This window comes from Symphodus melops (genome assembly GCF_947650265.1).
Source record: "Symphodus melops genome assembly, chromosome: 13".
Lineage (NCBI taxonomy): Eukaryota > Metazoa > Chordata > Actinopteri > Labriformes > Labridae > Symphodus > Symphodus melops.
In genome coordinates, this window is record NC_136703.1 from 7,052,265 (window position 1) to 7,077,371 (window position 25,107).

A 25,107-nucleotide genomic window follows, 5' to 3' on the forward strand; every position below is an offset into this window, starting at 1 on the left:
AGGGGTGTACATGCAACCAACACATTGAGGACATCTTTAGATCCATGGGTTTTTTTCTTTAGAATATTGTGGTCTTTAAAATATTCCAATATACAAATGAACATCTCCCTTACCCAGGTACTTAACTTTTTCATTCTGTTACAGACACGGATCATGCAAACCGTTAAAGGAGTACTTTTTGGATGTGCACAACTGAGGTGAAAAAAAAAAAAAAAACCCTTCTCTTTGTGCGTTTTAATGAAATGTTGGAAACTGTCTTTTGTCCAGGAGATCTCAGAGACGAGGGATACGATAAAGTTCCGGCTGTCCTCCGGTCTGGAGAAGACAGAATTAAGCCCAAAGGTGTCTCTGAGGTCAAAGCAGGAGGACGTGCCACGTCAGAGAAGGTCACCTACGTCTCCTTCTAAGGGTAAATACCATCATGTATAATGAATTTAAAAGGACAGAATCCACAGGCTGGAAAGGAATGAAAGAACAGGAGCAAGCTACAATTTTAGTTTGTCTGTTGTTTATTAGACCAGAAAGTGTGTAGTTTGGTCCTGCACATGGTATGGTGAGTTCCCCTCAAGTGTGTAGAGAAACCAATGTGTAAGCCTGTACGTTTGTATTGCTTTTGATCTGCACATAATGCAGCCCCCCATCTTTTTTGTGATATCGCAGTTGCACCACCTGCTGCTTGCAAGATTAGCATGCTTCATGACAAGTGTCCAAGGGGAATAAATGGTTAAACTCCAAAGTGTTAAAAGAAGTCTTTGACTGTGACTGTTCATCAGGGCTTTGATCTTGTACAGCCTTTACCGAATATGACATCTCTTTGAATAGCTTTTTATTTGAGTCAATGAATTATACATAAAATCATAATTCTTATCAGCAATAGGAACATTTAGCTTTAATGTATGCTTTAAAGTTCGATAAACCTGAATTGAATTTCAAATTGAGAAGAAGAATTAGCCAACTGAATGATAAACGTTGTCACTCTCACTAGTTGTCACCAGAAGTACTCATCAGTTAAACTAATATATTATTAATTTAGGCCTGTAATGCTGAACACGCCGTTGTGTTTAAGCTGTAATGCAGCTGTTTGCCACGAGGGGGGGTTCGAGCTCTGGTTAGTGGATTCTGCCATACTGCCATAATACTCTTGTAAACAGATGACCTATCACAGGGATTGGATTTAGAAAATAAGGGTAAAGATGTTTGTAGGTTATGTAAGGTTAAGCTATCATTTAGCCGCTAAACCTGAGGAATGCGTGACAACATCGAGCACAGACTTTGACTTAACCCTAAAGGCTGGCGGTGTTAGCACTGTTAACTGTAACACTTACCTAACCAATTTTCCTGTCAATGCTGTGTTGCTCAATTTGAACTTTTCTCTAATAGTTTTGTTATCTTCAGAGTAGTGGACATTATACGTCACTATAGAAATATTCTTAGTACAAAGACACTAACACACTGATTTTAACTCGAACCGTTAAGTATTTTTTTTCATTTCAGTTTACTTTAAATCCTTCATTTGGCTGACTCTATTCTGAATGATATCAACATTGAGACTCACTTTCAGCCTTGAGTTACCCCAATTTATGAGGTATGCTTATGCCTGTCAATCAAAATAAAGATTCTATTGTTAGTAGTATTTAAAGCTTGATATCCCTGTGTTTTTGATAGTAAATGAAACACAGAGAGAATATCATTCCAGAGCTTTCCAGAGCAGAACGTTTGAAATCCTTTGACACACAAACCACATGCTACTGTTGTATATATTTATTAAAAAATAAAAATAAAATAAGGGCCACCATCCTGTCTACGCTACGGAGGTCTGAGGAAAAAAATGTGGATTAAAATACTTTTTTATTTATTCATTCATTTACTCATCCAGCTGATGTCATAATCCAGCTTTGGGAGACAACCCCAGTTCTCCCTTGTGTAAATATTATGTTATTATATTGGTTTAGAAAATAATCTGTATTTTAATGCCACGCACAGTCCTCACTGTCCCCCTTTTTTTTAACAACTTTAAATCTCAAAATGCTGCAAGCCCTCTGTGAATTTAAAATATAACCTCCTGAACTTAATGACACGAGGGGCAGTGGTAGTGACAAACAGTTTTCAACAATGTTATTAGTTGCAGAGAAGCTTCAATATGCGTTCAAGAGCATTTCTTAGTATCATACATCAGCCAATTGTGTCGCCACACATATTGGCTGTTCTTTGCTTCTTTAAGTGCAGTGATTAGGAGAGAGAAAATAGACTCGAACCATGTCCTCATTTTATTTTTCTCCAGATTTGAAGGAGGCTATCAGTGTGTGCTTGCAGAGGCTTTTTATTCCACGGGTCCCAATTAAGCATGACCGTTCCACAACATCTCTCTGAAAATAACTCCTAAAACGCGAGCTTAAAAAAAAAAGCCCCCCCGCTGAAACAAAGTTCTGATTAAATATTCTACATCCTGCACACAGCCAAAGATAAATGATGTGCCACTGTCTGCATCTCTTATTGAAAGGCAAACTGCTGATTTGCTGCGTGCCTGTCAGTGAATTAATTTAAAGTGTAGTAAACACGAGACGTAGACACTCAATCCCAGTGACAGCAGAGAGAACTTAAGTGGACCCCGGTAGTACTTTTACTGATTTTCCCACTAATGATGCTGCTGACTCATTTTGGAGGAGAAGAATAGCGTTGATCAGGGCCTACTTCATGGGTGTGTTGAGCAGGCCTTTGGCAAAATCTATTAATGATATTTTAATCAGTGCTCACTTCCTCGCAGAATTGCCCGAATGATTTGGGCTAGTGTTCAGAGGAGAATGCTCTAATGAATCCCTGTCATTCTTTGATTTTAGCACCTTAATCAGCCTTGACTTTGTTCTTCCAAGATTTAGTGTGTGGGCGAATGAACATGCCTGTAAATGTGCTGCGCTTCATTGCAGATATTTTTAAGCCAATTTGAATTTCCAGAGGTTATGCCTTTGATGCATGAATATTTACTTATTTGCAAAGAACTCCTTGACTTTTTCAAGCCTTTGAATGTGTGAGAAAGTAACAAGATCCTTTGTTAGTCATGTGTTTTAAGAATGAAGCACTTCATTTCTCTCCTATGCCCATTTCACGTCACTTTCATACCCATGTTTTTGTATATAATGTCTTCACCAGGGGAATCCCTTGTTGCTGTTCTTTACCATCAGTTAAAGACTAAGCTGGGTGGAGTCCACCTCTCACACATCTGCCAGTCCACTCAGCTGTCATTAATGCCTCTACTTGATCACAAATAATCTACCAATTGCCATCAGTCCAGCTAATGAGGTGAAGCACATTTACACCAGCTTGCGCTCTAACACAGTGAGGGGGAGCCAGTAAGCCCTGCATCGTGTCCACTCGATGTGCATGTTGAACTGAACAGATGGGAGCTACAGTAAGACACCCCAAGGCAACTGAAGCAATTTCCAAAAGGCCAGTCAAGCCCAAGCACAGAGAGCGAGAAAGTGTGGGAGAGGAGGACAAAGGGATGCTGGAACGCCTTTCAGTTCAGCATTACCATGGCTACCAACCAAAACTACAGGCAGCATTCTTAGACTTTAAACTCGGCGTGACATCAAAATCCATCTCCGTCTCCTGGTCTGTGAGAAATTGGATAGATTTGCTACTGATGATAAGTAAGTGGGTGTCCCAGTGTTCAGTGGAGGTTTTTACTTTTCCAAAGTCATTTAAAGCACAGTGGCACAATGTATTCTTAATTACGCAGGATGTCACCACCTGATTGCAAATCAAATCAACAAGAAAGCAATCTGAGACGGTGACATTTAACTGTCAGCTTCCAATCCCGGAGCTAATATTCGTCCAATGTCTAACCACTATATAATTAACAGTGCTGAGCATTACATTAGCATTTGTTAATCGAGCTTGTAAAACATTAAAGCGGAGTTGTTTGTACATACAGTGACTAAGCCGTACGCTGATGAATTGGCTCCACCGTCCATTCAGCCTAAAACAACTGCTCTGTTTTTGGTTGTTTGTGTTTCAGGTCGAAAATACATTCCACCAGCTTCTCCACCAGAATCTCCTCAAGGCCCTGGGGTAAGACACTTTGCACCTATACTCAATTACACACGCGACTTAACCCGAAGCCCTAAACACATAGCTCTATGCTGGAAAGACATTCCAACTCTCTTTATAAAAGTTCTCACAGCTGGCTTTAAAGCTGCAGATTGGACCTAACCTTTTTTTTTCCATAAGAATTGAAATCCTGTTGTAAGTTAATTAATTGGTTGGTAGGCTTTCAGGACTATAATGCAAGCAAATCAACCAACTGATACAACTGCAGCATTCAATCATTGTTGTTTATTTTCTGTTTGTTCACCACACTCCCAACAGAGTATTCCCGGCCCTGTATTCTCGGGCTGGGTATTTCCCACAACCCCATCCTACGATACATATTGGGATACACATTGATGTTGGATAATGACCATGTCCGTCACAGAATAGAAGCTGTTCTTAATTGTTGAAAATAACAGAAGAGGCACAGCGATCCTACAACTTAAAACACTTTATTTCAGGCCCTCAGCGATACGAGAAATACACTAACATATTTGAATCCCAGAGCTGTTACTACGGTGTTATTGTGAACTGCACCATAGGGTAATTGTTTTTCAAAACCATTATCATTGTTAGAGAATTTCTGTAATTCCTTAATGTGTGATGTTAATACCCTTTTGTTAATGTCAGTCAGACCTGATACAGTCCAGCTTTGTTTAGAGACCAAGGACAGCTTAGAGAGTGTCAACAGCTCTCCCTGATATCTGCATGATGTTTGGGAAAACTTGTTGTTCTCTCCAAGCTCCTAGAAGTCACAGATTAGTCTAAGTGGGTCAATGTGGCACAAGCCTGACAATGATAATGTCTTTTTGAATATATGCAGAGAGAGCCTTTGGAAGTGAGTGACCGTTATGTTTGAGTATGACACTGAACCACAGTTGGGATGTTGAATCATGTCTCCTGCAGTATTCAATTCAATTCAAATTCAATTCAAAAAACTTTTATTTGTCCCCGGGGGGCAATTCAGGGCACACAGAGCAGCAGATAACGACAGTGCAACTATACAAAAACATTTAACCTATCAACAAGAATAAAGTGTAAAAACCTGATGTATAAACTTTCATCAGCGTAAGCCCTCTGAGTCTAAGAAGTCTTATTGTGTGGAGTCAAGTCTTGATAATTTCGTCGATGATCACAGCTATGCACACATATCGCTTCTGTTGCATCTGCATCGATACATGAATTTGCAAGGAGCACATGATAACATATTGCCATATTGATTTTCTGAACACAACCCGACTGTATGCACAGGCAACAGTGGGTTCATTCAGGCTATTTGTTACATGTTGACCACTTGTCTTTTGAAAACATCTAGATTTTTGAGGCTTTAAGTCTTTCAAATTATGAATTTCGAATATGTTGAAATGGGTATTAGACTCTTTACACTTTAAGTTTTAGAGCTACAAATGCCTTTGTCTTTTGTTCAGTATTTATAGAATGGTAATGCTTCACGTTGTAAATTAAGTGTCTGACAAAATGTTAGTTTTAACAAAGGGTTGAGTGTGCACAAAGCTTATATTTAGAGCAGCCATCATTTTCTTACAGACAGCATTGTCTTGACAGAGCGGAGTTATGTTTCCTGCCCTGATTACATTGTAACGAGCTGACATTTTTAAGACGCTGTTTCCTCCTTCTGAAGGTGACAAGGATTTCTGGCTCTGTATTCAAATGGTTTATGGCTCCTGGTTAAGAGTTAATTAGGAGTGATTTCGGGTCAATAACATGAGTAGGAAGACCCTCTTAAAGTTACTTACCTCGACATAAATAGAATCGACTTCCACGCTCTTTAGACCATTACTCTTGTCTGACTCTCTGATATGCTGTTTGGTTTCTGACATTGGCTAATACATCCACTAAAATAAATGTCTGGAAGAATGCAGTATCTGTCCTAGATCTCTTGACAACAATGTGACGTTTCTTTTAATCTTTTGACTCCCTGCTTTTGAGATTCCTGTTAGATTGGTTCTGTCAAAATACCCCAGAGCCAGAGTTTAACTGAATATGTATGCAGTCGGCTCGGCAAGGGAAAATGGAGATCAGTGGCTGTGTGTCTGGTGGAAATGTTTTGTTTTTTTGGGGGGGTTTTTCTGAAGAGAAAGACAACAAAATATCTGTGTCACTTAAATCACCACTTAAACCTGGGAAACAGACGCAACACTGATGATAATAATCATTCCTAGCTGAGTCAAGATCAGATTGAATGTCACATTAGCATTGGTGTATGTTAGCAGCTTCCCACAGGCAACTGATGTAGTGCTGATCAATCCTATGATCATAAATTTAACTGCACCCTAATCATCCATCCTTCAAATAGGGAGGTGGGCGACGATGACTGACTCATATCCCAGTCTAAGTAAGATATTGCATGTCGACCATATGTAACTTATACCAACAGTGTGTGCTGCTATGTGTGTCTGCAGCTAATCTACGGGGCGTTACCATCATCCCTCAGCCTGAGTGGATGTGCCAGTGGAGACTGGGTGTTGTGATGGATGCTGCTTTCTGTCAGGATGAGGCCAGGGACACACAAACACACACATGCACACTGACACAGTGCAGTGCAGTGCAGAGTAGGAGGAGAGAGATCAGCTCTGTTTCAGCGTTCGCTCGCTGAGCCAAAATGAGCCTCAGTCTGTATTGTCGACTCATTTTAAATTGAACCAACGGGGGCTCGGAGCTGTGGGAGCGCTGCACCCATGAACTCCACAAATCGACCTTCATTCTGATTACGCAGCGAGGGCGGTGGAAGCCTGTAAGTGGGCAGCTCCCAGCGGGTAGCCAGAGACGACCGTGATCATACTGCTCATCTCTTCGGGGATGACACTGGAAGATGGTGGTTCTGGATTGGTTGGACCTCTAGTGGATGTACAAATTGTGTTTATAAGCTCTATGTCATCAAACTCTCGGGGTCTACAAATCCAAGTGACAAATGTCAAATGTTCACCTTCTCTGACAAATATTCTCCTCAGCATTTAGTGGAGTCTAAACTGAAGTGAAAATTCTATAACCAAATTCAGAATCACAATGATAAATGGATGAGGTTTACTTGTGTCTCCTCGATGTTTTAAAAGGCAGCAATTAGCAAACAGCTTCCAGTAAATGTCTATTCAGCTGGATATTCTATCCAGAGTTGCTGAAAAAAAAAAAAAAAAAGCAAATCAACCAAAGCTGCTTCAAGTCTAATGTGTAATATCATTAACTACTAACACATACTGTATTCCCATGTAATCACGAGGTAAAAGAGCAGGCGCGCTCGCTGTGCACGGCATAGAGTTGAATCTGATGGCCATCCAGGATTCTGCATGAAGAAACAAAACAGAAAGTCATGTGTGAAGCCATGCCACTGCTATTGGCAGTCAATCTCCAATTCCTCACGACTTAAGTGTCGCTGCAAAATTCACAAATACATTCTCTCTGTTTTCTCTCGCTATCTCTGCCCTCTCCTATGCTTTTCAAACAGCCTGGTATAAAAATACGCTTGCTTCAGTCCTTAAAATGATCTCCTGTTCAACAAAATGTTTCTCTCCTCTTCAACATGCCCGTCAAGCGCTGATTAATCAATGGCATCCTTCTCTGAAATGGCTTTGTAAACAAACCCTACGCTCCCTCTCTGTCTGTAGGCTTTGTTGAATCTGACTTATCTTGCGCGCATAAATTATTGATCCCTGACTCTCTCAGTTTGCCGTGGTGGAGAATGCTAAGGATCCTGTGGTATTTATAGCCAACATTTGGGGAGAGCAGCCGAGTCTGTTTGTCTTTGATGATGATTTCTCGCATCGGGCTGCGGTCGTGTTTCAAGCTTGTGCTCGTGCTCTGTTGACCCAGGTGGTCTTGTAGTCCGCGGGCAAGAGGTTAGGCCATGTTTTAGTTAGTTGCTGGCAGAGGCCTGTTTGGCAGCTGGTGATGATTCAGTCAAACTACAGCTCTCTTTCACACAGTGCTAAGTGGGTTGTCCTCAATTCAAATGTCTTTTGAATGAATAGGGATTATGATTTCTGGCCAGTGTTTATTTAATGATTCTGTTTCAAAACCCCAGCTTTGCTGTGAATCCTTCTGTCTTAACAGTAGGAAGTGAAGGGGGTATAACATGGACTTGAACTCATATCGCACTTTTCGAGTCTTTTTTCCACTTCAACCGCTTTTTACACGACAGGTCACAACTACCATTAGTGTCTGCCAGTAATAATAACTTACCCCATTCATATAAATCCACACACCGCTGAAGAAGCAGGAGGAACTCAGGGATAAGAGTCTTGACCAAGGACACATTGGGCATGTGGCTGCAGGATCTGGGGATCAAACCTCCGACCTATGGGAGGGGGGGAAGATGACCTACTGTGACAACTGAGCCACAGAATTCATATTTATATAACTGAACCAGAATGACTGAGATATTTGCCATGTTAGGGCATTTTCTTTTTGAATGAGTTTTTGATATGTAATACACTTTTACCAGGTTAAACCTGAAGTGAAGATTTAATACTTCTCTGAAGGCTGCCAGATCAATTGGAATACCAAGATAGCATTTTTATTTAGTGTTTTTTAAGAAGCAAAATACCTAACTCTTTTAGATAACAACTCTGAAATGTGGGCAGTAAGAGGGACATGATTACTAAAATCATTTACAGAAATTGTATGACTTCAGCGTGGGTACAGACTAAAACATAATCTGGCAGACTTCGGTCTAATTCTTATTTTACAGCATTTCTATACAGAGTCCAGATTTTTGGAAGGATTAAAATATTATTTTGTGGTGTGAGCTGTGTTAAGTGAGTGATTCAATCTGCTTGGAAGGATGACAGCCACATTGTTCACTTTGAATTAACTCAGAGTTTCTCATGCCAGATCACGAGTATTTACATCACATTCTACCTCCGGTGACCACTGAGAATGCATACGGGAAAACAGATTTTTTTAACGTTTCTGTTTTAATGGTCTTTAAGATTATCTAATCTTCTTTCTGCCCTTAACCCTCCATGTTTGTTTACTCTAGAGTCATGTTTGACTGCGAGAGATTTTACCAGATATTGTGAAGTCTTTGTGAGATTTACAGTTTTTGAGGATTCTTGTTGATTCTTATAAATGGAATTTTTAGTATGTGATGTTTAGATGTATGATTATTTGTTGTTTGTTGTGTGGGGTACTTTTCACACATTTTCAAGATCTTTTTTCGTATCCATTAGTGTGGGCCAGGCTTTATATGTCTGTAAAAAGGTGGGTTCTCAGTTGTACTTTTCTAAAGTTCAATGATGGGGCGTTGAAAGTTTCAGAACACAGCATTGTGGAAACAGAACAACGACTGTAATTCTGTTGAATTTGTCAATAACTTTTGTTTGATTCTCTACCTTAACTTTGAGTTAAGGTAGCTAGTCAGCCTTGTGCTTGCCTGTTCATATAAAATTACTTACTTATTTGGTTTGTTTCTTTTTTTAAATCCCAAGAGCTTCTTTTTTGATCACAACTCAAATCATTTTTTTTCGTCTCAACAAGCTATAACAGTTGATCCCTTCTGCACTAATTATGACTTTCATTTGCAAATTTCCCAAGTGCAGCTAATTAACACTGAATACATGAGTCAGCAAGATTCAGAAATACGTGTTTTGTCTGAAAATATGCAGCCAGCATGCCAAAAAAAAAGAAATGAAAAACTGGTGCATGTTTGAATCAAACAGCGTAATGTCCTATTATAAATTCTGTTGATTTCCTGCACTCCTGCACATGTTAAGTATTTTCTTCAGAAACAGATTGTTGTTACCTTTGTAAATCCCATTAGAAGAAGACTTAATGTTAAACTTCCTCTACCATGAATCTTCCATGTCGATGTTGTAATCATTGCTGGGAATGATGTTGCCCTTGTCTGCTCCACTTGGCTTAGCTATCATATCAAACAAACTGGAGATTTTACCACTTGACGCTGCCCTGTATGTCGTCACATTTGATCTTCTCCTTTAACACTCGTACACATTTATCACCCGTCATCGATCGCATCCAATCCCCTTTCTTCACACTTTGACTCGCTACTCCTCTCTCATGCACCTCTAATATGTTCCTCTTTTGTGAGCACAAGTCCGCCGCCCTTTGTTCTCAATATTGCTATCCAGTAATCTTCGCCATCTCTTTCAGTCGATGTCCCTCTTAATCCTCCTCCCTCTCACACCCCACATGTGCCCACCTGTCTATCACTTTCTTTCTTTGAGAATGAGCTCAAAGATGAGCTTGACCCCATGTCATGGTCTCTCCCTTCAACACATAAAGTCCTCACCGACAGCCAAATGTACATTAATGAAGGCCTTTGTCAAACACACATGAAATAACACTGAACAAAACAGGAAAAGAGAGAGTGGGTAACATGTACTGCACGTGAACTTGCTCATGATGGCTCTGACACATGAACACATTCACACACTAGGACACATGCAGGTCCCATTAAGCTAGACTGTGAATAGGGGATCTGCTTGGCTTTAAGGGCAAACAGGCAGGGTTCTGAACATTGGCAGGCACTGCTATTCTACTACTAATTACCCTGCTCTGCTTATTCTGCATTGTGTGTGTGTGTGTGTGTGTGTGTGTGTGTGTGTGTGTGTGTGTGTGTCTGCACGTGTGTGTGTGTGTGCGCGCGCGCATGTGCATGTGTGTGAGAGAGAAAGAGAGAGAGTGAGAGATCCTCACATGCAGAGTGAGTGTGTTGTCTTTCACACTCTCTGTGTGCAGGACATAGTGACTCAATGTGAGATAACATGAATGCATTTGTGTGTGTGTGTGTGTGTGTGTGTGTGTGTGTGTGTGTGTGTGTGTGTGTGTGTGTGTGTGTGTGTGTGTGTGTGTGTGTGTGTGTGTGTGTGTGTGTGTGTGTGTGTGTGTGTGTGTGTGTGTGTGTGTGTGTGTGTGTGTGTAAAACGTGGACTGACTTGTGACAGCCCACTGGTGTTGACATTTTAGGACATTTTAAACAGTGTGGACAAAAACAGCTCATTTCAGAGTTACACCTACACATAATATATATCGAGAAAAATGAGGACTTAAAAGCATTTTGAAAATACATGAATGGATCTACTCTGAAAAACACACTTTGCTATACACCATCTATCTCAGTGTTTTTCGACGAACATGCTCTTTAACAAATAAATTACATCCGAACGTGATCTTGTCAGTATTCATAAACTAAGAGATAGATACATTGTTATTTTTAGTCAAGGAAATGTGTTGCAATGCTGGGCTTTGGCAACATAAACACAGTATAAACACAACATTCTTACCTCTATATGAAAGATGTCAGACACATCCAGGAAAGGATGAAGTAAGATTTTTTTTTTTTTTTTTTTTTGGTGGGGGGATTAAAAGAATAATAGTAGTATTTTTAATGAACTACAGCCTTTCTTTTTTTCCCATCTTCTTCTTCTTCTACAGAGTCTGCAGTCTGCAGGGTGGTCAACCACAAAATCATTGTGATTGGCTGCTCCACAACACTATGATTTGTTCTTGCGTGCATTAAACTGAAGATTCAAACCATAGAGTTCGAACAGATTATGTGCATTCATGGTGCAATCTGGTAAAAGTGCCACCTAAGCCTTGTTTACTCCCAGCACCCCGTCCATATGTTTGAAAAAAAGAGTTAGTGTGAGAAAAGGCATTTTGAGTGAGTCTCACGCTCAATGCATGGCAGCCCTGTTAGTACATACAAATAGAGTTTAGGTGTATTTCAATGCAGCCAAAAGTTTAAGGTAAGTCAATGAACCGAATTTCCCCTCGTGGGATTAATAAAGTGTAAATTATTATGTGCCATAATGAATAGGCCCATGAATGTTGATGACTAATAAAATAAAGCTAAAGTCAGTTATTCAAGACAGAATTCATGTTTGAGAGTTTCATCTTGTGGTGACTGAAGTTGTAGCCAATAGCATCGCTTTCAAGAAAATGTGTTGTGGTGGGAGGAAACAGGAGCATTCAAATTAAACCACACAGAAAATAAACATACAAACTCCTCTGTGAAAGGTCGCATTCAAAACTAGTGCCGTCTTTAAACTCTGAGCACGTAATGTGAGACAAGGCTGGTTCTGTTTCAAGTACAGGTCATCATGGTGAAAATAGTTGACCCACACTTTAAGCACATTTAATCGAAAGCAATGGAGGACAATATTTACTTTGACAGGGTAATGTGGTTGTTCTAACTTCAGCTTTCCTGTAGGGTGGCCCGTTCTGTATGTTGACCAGTGACTATTTTTATTACAACCTCACTGACCAACTTGGTTTCCGTCATTACATGCTCAAGCGGTGCAGGCGAACATTGCTCAAACTTGCAGAACTTTATCTTTAATGTTAGTGCAGATTCAGAAGTTTTCCAATTTTCAGGGTAAATGTTGGGAAAATGTGCTTAAAATGAGTCTCACGAAATCTGGAATATTTCTATTTGATGGAAAGGTGCAATCATCGAAAATATGGAGCACTCTGTTTGAATGTCACTTAGACCACTCAACCCAATATCTTACACTGTGTCTTCAATGTAGTAAGCTCACACTAAGATAAGACTAATATTAAAGTACAAAAGTATTTATCAATGTCATAATGTGTGGATTGATTTCACCATAAATCCACTTTAAAAAAAATAGAGAGAAAGAACTTTGCTCTTGAGATTGGGGGATTTGGTTTGGTATGTGTATATTTGTGTGGAGAGGTAAGGATAAGCTGTGGGTACGACTGAAACCATTTGATTCTTTTAACTTCAATCTTTCAATCTTTACTTCTAAAGCACCAATTCATGACAAATGTTATCTCAGGACACTTTACAAAAGAGCAGCGAAAAGACCTTACTCATTGTGATATGATCTACAAAGACCCAACTATAATCCAACAAGAGTACAACACTTAGCAACATTTAGCGAAGTTAAAAGTGTGAGTGCGCCCTCAGAGTCAGAAACCTCCAACAGAACCAGACTCATGTTAAACAGCCAACCATCCAAGCCCAACTGTGTAAGGCTTGGAAAGTGCGATAGTGGGAGATACAAGATGAAGGAGAGGGATAAAGACAAACATGGAAACAACAATGAATAGGATAGAGTTACAGTGTCAGTAATAGTAATGGTAAAAGTATGGGAAGAATAAACGGATCAGTCTGATTTGAACATAGCAACTGTACTGAACAAAGATGGCTGATTATGTTAATTATAAAAGTTAAGCAGTGCTCTCAGATAAACCATCATGATTCTCTGACTTTTAACAAATATTATGATATGCCTATGATCAAGGCAGGCCATAATACTTTCTGTTTTTCTATGAGGGCACAGCTACAAAGCTATGTTTCCTGTCTCACAATATTCATCATGGATTGTAGGCTGTTTGTCACAGAAGCAGTTGAGCCTGCAGTTTGTGATTAGGTCCTTCCTTTATTTGATACATAACAAGAGCTTTGGCACGCTTCATAACCTGTTTTGTCTATTTTAAGGTTGGAAAGAATGGATGTTAAGTGATGTAATAGAGCACAACTGATTCAATGGCTGAACTAGCATTTGACAAACTAAAATAATGCTTTGTTTGTGGAAGGTAAGTGACAAATCCTAGGACTGTTATCTAAATATTACAACAACAAAAAAAAGCATTATTAAGCAGTCCTTAAAACTAAAAAAGCTCTGCTATCACTCCCACTCTGGGTTAAAAAGTGCAGCAATGAAAATAGAGTAGGAGGGTCCAGGGAATATTGGTTAGCCATTTTTCAGCACTCAGAATTAGTCATTCCCATCATTAAAGGGAAAAAAAGGCAAAGATGTTCTTAAACTCGGCCTTATCTCATTGCAGAACCGCCGCTCTTAGATGTCGTTGTGGGCATATGATCACAATACCTCCCAGTCGCCTGGCAGACTCATGCCAGAGGTTTAATAAATCCTGTCGAGCCTTGGGAAACCTCAGTGTCCCCTAAGAGGGTCTTCAGGTTGTAGCAGAGGGAATGTCTGAGCTCCTTTACTTAATTTTCTGCCTACGTTAACTGAACTAGATAAGAAGTAGAACATGTTGAAGATGAGAAGATCAACATACTGGTAGAGAGTTCAAAGGAGAGGTGTAGGTATGTGGACATGAGAACTGCATTAAAGCCAGATGAGCAGTCGTTTATGACCAAACGCGACATTTGAGTACAAGTTAGTTAACATATAACCAAACCTAATGCAAATATTGCTATTTATTCATTCAGAGGCACTGCTTGTCAACAGGCAACAAACTTAAACCAAAGCAGTGGGCCAAAATTAAAAGGTCTTGCAAGAACACTAGGAAACCTCCTTAAGGGGGCCCAATCTGATGGCACTCACTCGTTGCCCTGTTAAACATGCATTATGTCAAAACCAAAGGTCAGTGAAAGTCGACTAAGAACAGTGAAACAGAATTATCTGCATATAGACAAAAAAAAAAAAAGAGGAAGAGTCAGGACACTGGCAGACATGATGGAATGGGGATAAACGCTGGTTAAACGGGCCCCCTAGTTGATTTTGGCCCAGGGCCCCAGCAGACTCAAGAATGGCCACTGTATTCATTTATATAAACTGATATCAAAGATGAACCCCCGTCCCAAAGGGAACCCCCGTCCCTGTGAACAGCACTGACTTCATTTGTTGTGCACAAGGATCAGATGTTTGAATAAAGACCAATACAATGCATTTACAGAATAATAATGTTGTTCTTTTTTCCAGCAAACGCGTATATATCCAACATTAAACAAAAAAAAATAAATCAATGTGTCTAAATTAGAAAAGTTTGCTTGAAGTCACTTTATGTAGCAATGCTATTGTTTGTCCTCCGGGGACAGTTTTCAAAATCCAGCTCTGCTTGCAGGTAAACCTAACGGGTAGCTTTGTAAGCATTGACAATGAATCTGTCCCTGATTATTGTTTTACAAGTGTTCTGTTCTGTCAGGTACTTGTGTATAAGTGGCACTGTACTTGAGGCTGGAACATTCTTAATTTTCTCTAGAGGATAAGTGGAGTGGCATTACTGCTCAGCACTCTTTGGAAAATAATTCTCTATTTATGTAAGTCGTTTATCATGAGCATAAGCAGAACAATATTTCTGTTTCCCAGACTTGTGTAACATATAAGACAACTCCAAGAGCCAATAGCAATTTTCAATTTAATAGATTCCTTTTGTTTTTCTTTCCAGTCATAAGGCTTCAGAAAAAAAAGAAAGGAGCAGACAAAGGTTTTGAATTTGACCTGCTAAGGGGATGACAGTGTTAAAGGATCGTGGGTGGAGAGAGAAGGGCTTAGGAGTTCCAAAGTGGTGTAATCGTCTGTTGTTGTCATCAGAGGTGGCACATGCGTCTCTCTGGCGTATAAAGTATATTCCCGATCCCCGTTGTTCATAATCATAAGAATAAAAGCGAATCATTTGCATTGTTTCTTTGCAGCTCTCGCTCTCTCAGCTGGCAGCAACTTCACACTACCCGACCGTCAGCCACTCCAGCACGGCGTTGCCATGGCAACAGTCGTTTCCTTCTCTGCTCCGTCCTTCCCCGTTGGCATCGTCCCACCAGCTGTCACATGTCGTAAGATTTCCACCCCCGTACGCTCTCACGCATGCACGCGCACACACACTCACACACACACACCCACACACACACACACACACACACACACACACACACACACACACACACACACACACACACAGCTTTGTTCTCAAACAAGTACATGGTGAAGTAAACACACAAGGGTTAACATGACAATCATTCATTGTATAAAGGTTATGAAAACAGTCACTCAAAATAGTTCAAAGACACTCTCACCTTTACTCTGCTGTCTGCTGCAAGCCTCATATCCATGGACACACATAGATACATCTTCACACACACACACACACACACACACACACACACACACACACACACACACAACCTCTAAACTGAACCCCAGACTGCACACGCTTTGTCTTTGGACCTGCTGGAGGTGCTGAAGCTACTCCTTTTCATCTTTATAATCAAAAGAAGCAATATTCTTTGACTTGGCTTTTCAAATCTTTTCACAAGGTCTACTTCAATTTTCATAAGGTATTGAGTATCCCGCTTAACCTTGTGTTTGGCCCTATGGGAAAATATGTTTAATCTGCCTTGTCCAGGGCCGCTTTTAAAATGGTTTACCCTTTTTCTCACCATATTTGGCCTCCTTGTTTTAGTGTCAGCTCCCACTTTGAATTGCTTGGCATTTGTGGGGCCACAGCTGAAGCAGGCAATTGAAGATTTAGGTGTAAAAGTGTGGGGGGGGGGAACCCTTTTTAATAATTTAGTGGACTTTCTATGAACTGTCAAACCCAGATCATGGCACCCGCATGACTTCAAAAGCTGTCTTGAGGACAGTCTTAATGAAGCTAGAACTTTCTTATTGAAACTATCTACATTCCTAGCACACAGATGATCTTAGAAAATATCTGACTGGCTTTACTTGTTAACAAGCTTTATACATATTAACAAATTCCACTTATTGCAGCCAGGGGAGAGCAGTTATGAGAAAGTCAGCTATACTTTGATTATTTTAATAGCTCTGCTGACTCATTTCCTGAAATAACGTGAGGGTAACCTGTTACCTCCAGTCGTAGGTGTTTTTGCTGCTGTGCATCAGAGTCTTTTTGCTTTGAAAGCCACCTTGTCTTCGCTAATTTAGACTATGTTCGCCCACCAGGTTGCATATATTAAGAATCCAGCATTCTGCAAAAAAGACATATGCTAGTATTTATGCACATATATATGCTTAGTATAGAGGTGATACTGCTGTCATGCTGGATTGAAACTGAATCTCAGTACAACATAATGTTGGTGTATTGAGGTGATATTTTAAGCATGTCAGTATTGGTATATCACTGTCTTTGCTTGCAGAGAGGAATCTTAACACATTTTAACAATCTTCTAATGGATGTTTAAGATGCAATGGGATTGAGCCTGACGTGGATGAAACACAGTTAAAGACAGGATTTAAGAAGTTAACAATTGACGTGGATAATATCATTGCAGACTTCTTTAGAAGCTCCTCCAGAATGACGAGTTTTTAATGAATCGTGAGAAAGACTGAAGGAGTCAAATCAATGCTGATTTCTTCTTTGTGAACTGTACAAAGCAAACAAATTGAACAGAACTTTTATTTTGAACTGCCTTGGTTTCAGTTACATTCACCTTATAAACTTGAAACTCAGTGTATTCTTATTATGTTAGAATAGAGATACACTATTTCTATATGGGTGTTTTTAATGTTTGAAAGCCCTGCAATGGGGTAGGTTTCAGGCATAGAGGTTGAGCTCACTGCCTGTACAGCCAGCACGTAAATTAGGATGACAGGTTTTGGTCAGAAAACACAATTTACGCATGTTTAAGATGTGTAGATATGATGTACCACTTTGTTTATAGGGGTCGTTAAAATTGGCACGAACCAAAAGTTCCTCCCAGGAGCTTGAACAGTGAACCAACTCGGATGACTCTCTGAAAAGTTCTGCTGAGCTTATAGTGAGCTTCTTCTGTACTGGCCACAAATTGACGATGATGCTGGCTTGGAGGTAATTTATTTACCTTTTGATTAAGAGTTGACACATTGAACACCAAAACTGGTGTATAATCCAAAAGCAACCCTTAAATGCACAGTCTACATGTGAGTCAAATGACCAAAACTACCTCGACAATCACAATACACTGATTTAACGCTAATGTTTTTCCAGATGTATCTGTGCCCTTTTGGTTGCATATTACTAGCTTTTTAACACTCATTAAATTTGTCATTGGACACACTTCATGGAAATTACCAATGGTTGGAATGCAGATTCACATTTAGTCCAAGCTCTTTCATGATCATAAAAGTCGAGTTCACACCATGAGTAGCCTCTCTTTGGGTCAACGTGAGCTGCCTTGTGTGCTCTATGCTATATAGAGATAAATGTATCCATGACTTAAAATTCAGTACTAGTTCATACTTTTAAGTTGAACTGCAGCAGAATTACATCTCCAAAGAATGTAATACAATCTTTTCAGTAATTTGAACATTAACCCTCAAACATCTCTCATAGGGTTTATTCTGAGTAACTTATTATTCATATGCCTCTCTGCTTTAACCATTAACATTCTAGCATTGTGTATTATTTTACAAAGGATAATACGATAAAGAGTTGGAAACATTGTCGCTATCTTTTTTTGAAATCCTTTTTGTTTGGTTGGAGAGTGAAATGGTTGGACCTCAAAGTGAAGCATTAGTTCTGATGGGCCTTTAGGGATGTGTAGATATTATGAAGCCAAGAGCTCAGGGAATTCATCTACAGGCTATTAGAGTTAAAGCCTCTTTACCTTCTGCTGAACATCTGCCACTGTCGCCACAAGTGGATAATGTGGCATAATGGTAAGTGACACAATAAAATGTAGCAGTAGAACATGAGGAGAAGAGTCATAAAACCTTCTGACATATACAGATACAAAGTGATATTTATCCAAACCTTCCTAACAATATGGACTGTACGCTACTGATCATACTAAACCAAGCTTGGCTCTAAGTGAAAACCTTAGCTCATCAGATAGACATATTTTACCACTTCAACATTTTATCATCTCATCTAATCTACAGGAAACAAATCTGTAAAGATTTAAGTTAAACCTCTGGGTCCGCAAAAGTTGCCGCAAACCAAAAATTCCTCAGAGGAGCTTTAAGGTCATATACTAACATGGTTGAAAAATGCATTTAATTCTGGTGTCAGTAACTTAAAGGGGTAGCTTATCTCAAACTCTGCAGATGATACATTCTCTGTAGGAAATTGAGTTACTGGCAACTCCAACATTAACGTCATGGATAAGTATTACACATTATATCCCATACGGCCTGACTGACATTAGTTTTTCAGCTTTGAAACTGTAGGTGAGTTTCTGTGTCATTCTCTTTCCATAAATTGAGTTATTAAATCAGCTTAGAGAATTTATTGTTTAAACCTCCATTTGTCCTTGTAACCTAAACACACCAGCTTATCAGAAGCAGTTACTCATTTTCTATCACACAGCATAGGTTTGGTGGCAGCATGTTCAGTTACAGTATAAAGCTATTACTTGTGACCTTTTAAACATGCTAACGCGTCTTCACCATGCCTTGGCATCCTCTAAGGTTATTATAAAACATGCTGCTGCTGTGTCAGTGGAGGACCACTTGCGTGTATGTTTGAGTGTGACTTTGGTCGAGGTTATTACCAACATGTTTGATGGAGGCTCAATAATACACAGCCATGCGTGTCCCCTGATAGGCCAACTGAACCGTTGGTCCTATTTTGAAGATATAAAGAAAAAACACTTGACTGGAAAATGACACCATTAGCACTGCTCAGTTAATTATCTGTGCTAATACCCCTCCAGCTCCATATCTGTCAATGACAATGAGAGGGGGATTAATGTTTGCCTCATAAAAATTTTAAAAGTTAAATTGATCCACAGGCATTAACAGTTTCTTTTCTTTCCAAAATAGCTGATATTGTGAAGTACAAAGAAGGGAAACGAAAAAAAGAAATCACAGTCAAACAGAAGAATGTCAGTAACTGAAATGCAAATTAAAACCAGACCGCCTGAAGTAGTTGACATTTAACTAATCACGTAGGAATGGTGTTGTTGATGCATCCCTGTTTCCTCTTCCTTAATTAAAATGAGAAATTGACTGTCAGTGGCACTTTAGTTTAAATTAAAAGTTACTGCGGATGTGTTGTCTTTCTTAAAGCAGGACTCAAAGTTAAAGTTCCTCACAGGGGATGATCATGTTCCAACAACACCGCAACACTTTTTTCATAGTTGTGTGGAAGTTTCCAGACAAAAGTGATCAGACTCTGTGCTTGTTTTACAAATAACAAGAGTATCCATTTATAAGGAAAGTGTTGTTCCAATCCAAATCCAAAGTATTTTTTCAAGCATGTTTCTTTGGACACTTGCCAATAGACAATGTTTTTTTTATTATTCTATTCAGATTTATTTTTTGGGTTTATGCCTTTATTTCGATAGGAATGTGGATAGAATAGGAAATTGGGAGAGAGTGGAAATGACATTCGGGGAACACAGTGTCCTAACAGTACGTGAGAGTTACATATGGCATCTCGGCAGCAACCTCCGCTCTTGAAAAAGGAATCCAATGTAGAAGTGCAAACTCCGTAGTTCATCGAGTGTCCATGTGAGGCTGGCTCCAGGAACCCCGGAAGTCACATACATAACTGGCCAAAAAGCCATTTTCATAGCATAAATATACATGTTAACAGCATGGTGCAAAAAGCGAAATAGTCCTGATTAGTAGAGTTATAAAGATTAATCGTAAAATCGTGATTAATCGATCCAAAGGTTTCAAAATCATATCGTAAAAATATCTGGCTTCCACTCTGCATCTTTTTAATATATAATTTGTTGCTCTGTGAATTGTTATCCCTTGCAAACATTGTGAAATCTTGCTTTTGTATTGAGGGTGGACAAACTGAAGTGTGTTGCTTTTGTGTTGAAGTGCTGTTAACTCAAATCACAACACTCGTCACTCGAGGCTCTCGAGTGACGAGTGTGACAGCTTTCATTTAGTCGACTTTTATTTTTTCTCCGGTGTTGACACAAATTAAAGCTCAACATTTAAAACACTGATGTTGATATTATTTATGCACCATTATCTCCCCTTTGCACAACAAGCCAACTGGCTCTATCTAATAATTATTTCTTTCCTTCTGTAGTAAACCTCGGAAACTTCCATTGAAAGGAAGAAAAGGTAGCTTTGAAAGTGTGTGCAATGAATCCAGTATAAGAATGAGACGAGCATACAATTTTTTATTGTTATTATCCTTGATATCTTCTTTATTTTGCCTATTGTCAATTTGCAGGGGTTTGTTTCAAAGCCACTTTTAACCGTCCCACACAAGATTGTAAGCCATCACTACTGAAACAGGAGAATAGGTGACTTATCTGAGGTCCATATGTTGATGGACGGGGCTTTTTAACACTTTGCAACTTGCAGATGAGCACTCAAAACCAATGCAGGCGTTTACAAGCATAGAGTAAAGGTATAAAATGGAAAGCTCTTTATGTCCTCTTTGACATATGATCACTTTGTGTTGAAGACGAGGTGTCATTTTAGTGCTAGTGTGGGGTTAAAGCAGCTAGAGTGGTAGGCCATTTTGTTTGAATCAATTCTAACAACTCCATCATTGGCTGTCTTGCATAATGTATGTGTCTCTGTGTTTGGATACCCTATGTACATACTGTATAGTAGGTTTCCATGTAATCCATTTATCTTGCCTCAAAGAATGTATATTACAGTCTTTAAAAAAAGCTTTTTTCCTGTCTGTAAATCCATTAAAGTGAATGTTACATTAGACCACATTCTTTTAAGTCTACTTTACACTTCACAGAGGCATCATCTTTTCACACCTTTGATGTTTGTGAGATAGACAGAGAAAGAAAAATGGCTGAATGATTGTGTTGGGTAAAGACAAACTCATACATAGCAAAACTATGTATTAAGTCAGTATCTCAGTGGTGTATATTCAGGCCACTACAGGCAACACTGCAAGCTCAGACTGAGATTCTCTTTATTGTCCCATAAGGGAACATTTCTTTTGCAGCAGGAGCAAACGGAAAAGCACAATACCCAAGGACAACATCAACACTACACTCATACCCATTTGAGGTCAGACTTGAACAAAGAGAAGCCAAGCTGCTTTGTAGCATGACAAACCATCGCTAATTTTATAAGGTGTCTACATGTATGGATTAGAAGGAAGAGATAAGCTTTATTTTCTTTGAGTTAATTTTGTGCATCTAAAAAGATTACATCATCAAACTTATACACCACACTTCACTGCAGACAACTTTACTTGTGCTTTGCCAGCCACTTCATATATTGAACCTTAAATTGTGTTTTCTGGTTGTGTAAGCATTGTTGAAGGTAATAGTTTTGCTGTTTTGAAATGATCTCTTTCTCTAATCATTTCATGTGTCTTTATCTTTTCATGCAGTCCCAGGCCAGCTTAGTTGTCAGCAACATTGCCCACATGGAAGTGGCCCTTCAGCCTAGAGGGGACGTTTCACCTTCCGCTCAGGATGAAGGAGACCAACTTGAAGAGCTGCCCTTCACCCCCGTCCATGCCCCCATCATCCCTGTGGGGATGAATGAGCCTAGGTGAGTTCTCTCTATTGTCTGCTTCAGGCATGGACAAAGAAGGTTAGGATTTGCATAACCTCATCTCAAATCAAGGACCTGGGTGCATTCTGCACGCTCATAGTCCAATTCCAATCTCTGATGTTGTAAATATAATAAGTTGGTAGAGTACCAATATATTAAAGCTGGCATGACTGGTTAAACATAAATTGTAATGAAGGGATGAGCTGTTATACATGAAACAGTAAGTACTTGCCGGTGCCCTTGATTTATGGCTGCCTGAATGAAATAATGACCAGCAGCTGTTTTATTAAAGGACTTTGTCATCAATGAATAATACACTGGAAGGATTCTTCTCACTGGTGGACCTCCAGCCAACGTCAAAACACTCCAGAAACGTAATAAAACTGACCTTCATAGATTCATGTCGACCTCCCCATCGTGGCATGGGAGTAATTGTAGACTATATGAAATGAATTCACCATTCTTATAAACATGCTGCTGTTTTATCTATCCTGGTATGTGGACCCTGTTTCAGTCCTTCATTACCACAGCAGTTCCCTGTCTGGCTTTATACAGAAGGATATCGATTGGCTCTCTAATTGGCATCATGTGTTCACTGGGTAGTATAGCTAGGTTGTTGGTAGGTAAGAGCTCAGGGCCAATTTAAAGGAATCATTTTGTCAGCCTTTACATCTCACTCTGGGTGATGTTTGCACCGTTGTTTGTTAGTGTGAAATGTCATTATTGAATCCAGCTATACGGGTGAAGGTTTAAAGTTGATTTATTGCTACAGATTGCAATAAAACAAGCTCACAGTTTAGAATGCAGCTAACGATAGAGTTTAAAGAGCATATCATAGCAGAAGCTGTAATGTAGGCAAACATTTTAGGCAAGTCTCTGAATGAGAATGTAAACCCAAGAAATAATAGGCAGAGTATCTGAAAAACAAGATATTAAATAAGTGAAGAGTGTCTGTAAAAGGAAAAAAAGGCAGCTAGCATTGAAAGAGTTTCCCAATCCTAGCATTTGGATCCAGACATGATGCTGTACAGTTCACTGGTCTGAAACGTCCATGCCTCTCCACTCGACACCAACACATCTTTTTGACTGTTTTCAGTGTGGAATGACCCACTTCTTTGAGAAGAACAATGAAGCCTAAAGAAGTTTAATTGAAGTTGCTTTGTGAATCCGATGTACCCCATTTGAAAAGCCAAAATGAGAGCTTCAATATTAATTTACTGGGCTACATTAAGATATAACTTTGAATGATAAGGAAGAGAGGGAAAGCAAGAAATTGGCACAGACAGAGACACCAATGTCTGCTCCACTCTCTTTGTCTTAATTAGTTTGATCAAGACTTTTTTTTTTCCACAAATCTGACATCATGAGCTCTTCTGCTAACCAACTGGACACGGGAAGTTGTGATAAGTTCAAACATTAACATTCATTTTCTTGTGCTTGCACTTTTGCCAGCCATCTGTGCACTGTTTATCATACCCGAAGCGTTTGATGTCAGCATTTAAAAATGTAAGTTATGAATGTACCCACAGTTGTGGAAAAACAGGTGGCCATCATGATTACAGATAACTGCCAATTATGCTTGAAAATCCTGAGGGAGCGCTTTGGCACCAGTCGTGTCTCCCCTGTAAGCGTACTCTTGGAGCTGCTGCTTGACAAATATTGCTGACATCCTTATGCTGTCTCATCAGTGTTTCTCTGCAATTTTGTTAAGTCAGTTTAACAGGATAAAGGGAGTGCTCTAAAATGATCTCCCCAAAGATATAACATCTTGCGTTAGTTAGAATAGAACTGATCCAAGATAAACTGAACTGGGTCTGAAATGATAAAACAGCGATGTATGCAAATTAGACTCAAACACTTTTCCTGCCTGATTTAAGACCACAGATCACCCAATTGAGGCTGGTGCATCAGGGACTGAACACATGACCACTGACGGCTCGTACGGCATCAAGAGCTTTTCAGCTTTGCAGATGATGGATGTGCCTTCACGATTTTGTGACTTTTCTCTCATTCAACTCTTTCTCCTTCAGTTCCTGCACAGTCAGCTCCAGGAGCTCACTGGCCCACCTTTACTCCGCTGGCTTCCCTGACATTGTGGATCACAGTGGGCAGGTCGCAGACGTTCTCGACCCAACAGAGCCTGTACCCTTTGACCCGCAGCGTGAAGACACTGACCTTCTACAGGGCAACCTGCTGGTGTTCCAGTTTCTGGCCTTTACCAGGTGAGGCCTGTAGTTGTGGGCCACATGGGGTTTTCAGCACTGCTCTCGAGTGATAGCAGCTGTACTGCTCAGGGATTTGCTCTAGAGAAGAGGACAGATTGTGTGCGATTACATGCTACTTAAGCATTACTGTTGATATAATAATTTTAGTCTCAAGAATTGTCAGAACTGTTGCGATTGTTTGACAGCATTTAAGTTGCATTTTACTGTGTAGTGAGCCTACGGCCATTTAACTGTCTAAAGAAATGGATATATCTTTTACGCATTTGGATCACAGCCAAGGACAAAGCCCAGTCTGCCTTGATATTCCTACTTTTATGTTATGAACTGCAGCCAAATCGTCAATGCACTCAAGCCATGATTGCTGAAAGTCCTGCCAGTCACACTTTACACATATGTCAAGTGCATACCCAAACACAGCATGAGACATACGCTCTCAATTGCTGAAAAACACAAAACACATTTCCCGTCAGCACAGGCTGAATAGTGCCTCTGTCAGTGGCTTGTCACAAAAGCCCTGGAGCCAGCGTCCCCTCTGTCAGGGGCTGACAGTGGAGGAGGCTGCTGAAGGATGGGTACAAAACACACAGCTCTTTGTGTCCTTCTATCTTGTCATCAGCACTGTCAGCGGTTTGATTCAGCCAACTCTGTCGTGTTCATCATACACTCTG

At 39.8% G+C, this 25,107-nt stretch overlaps 1 protein-coding gene across 1 annotated transcript in view; it reads left to right on the forward strand.

Moving 5' to 3' along the window:
• nphp4 (nephronophthisis 4) overlaps positions 1-25,107 on the forward strand; it is a 180,980-nt gene that overhangs the window by 94,727 nt on the left and 61,146 nt on the right. Inside the window, 5 exon segments of the mRNA XM_079360057.1 lie at positions 268-409; positions 4,016-4,068; positions 15,473-15,610; positions 22,048-22,211; positions 24,245-24,436. Of these exon segments, the coding sequence (XP_079216183.1) occupies positions 268-409; positions 4,016-4,068; positions 15,473-15,610; positions 22,048-22,211; positions 24,245-24,436 (689 nt within the window).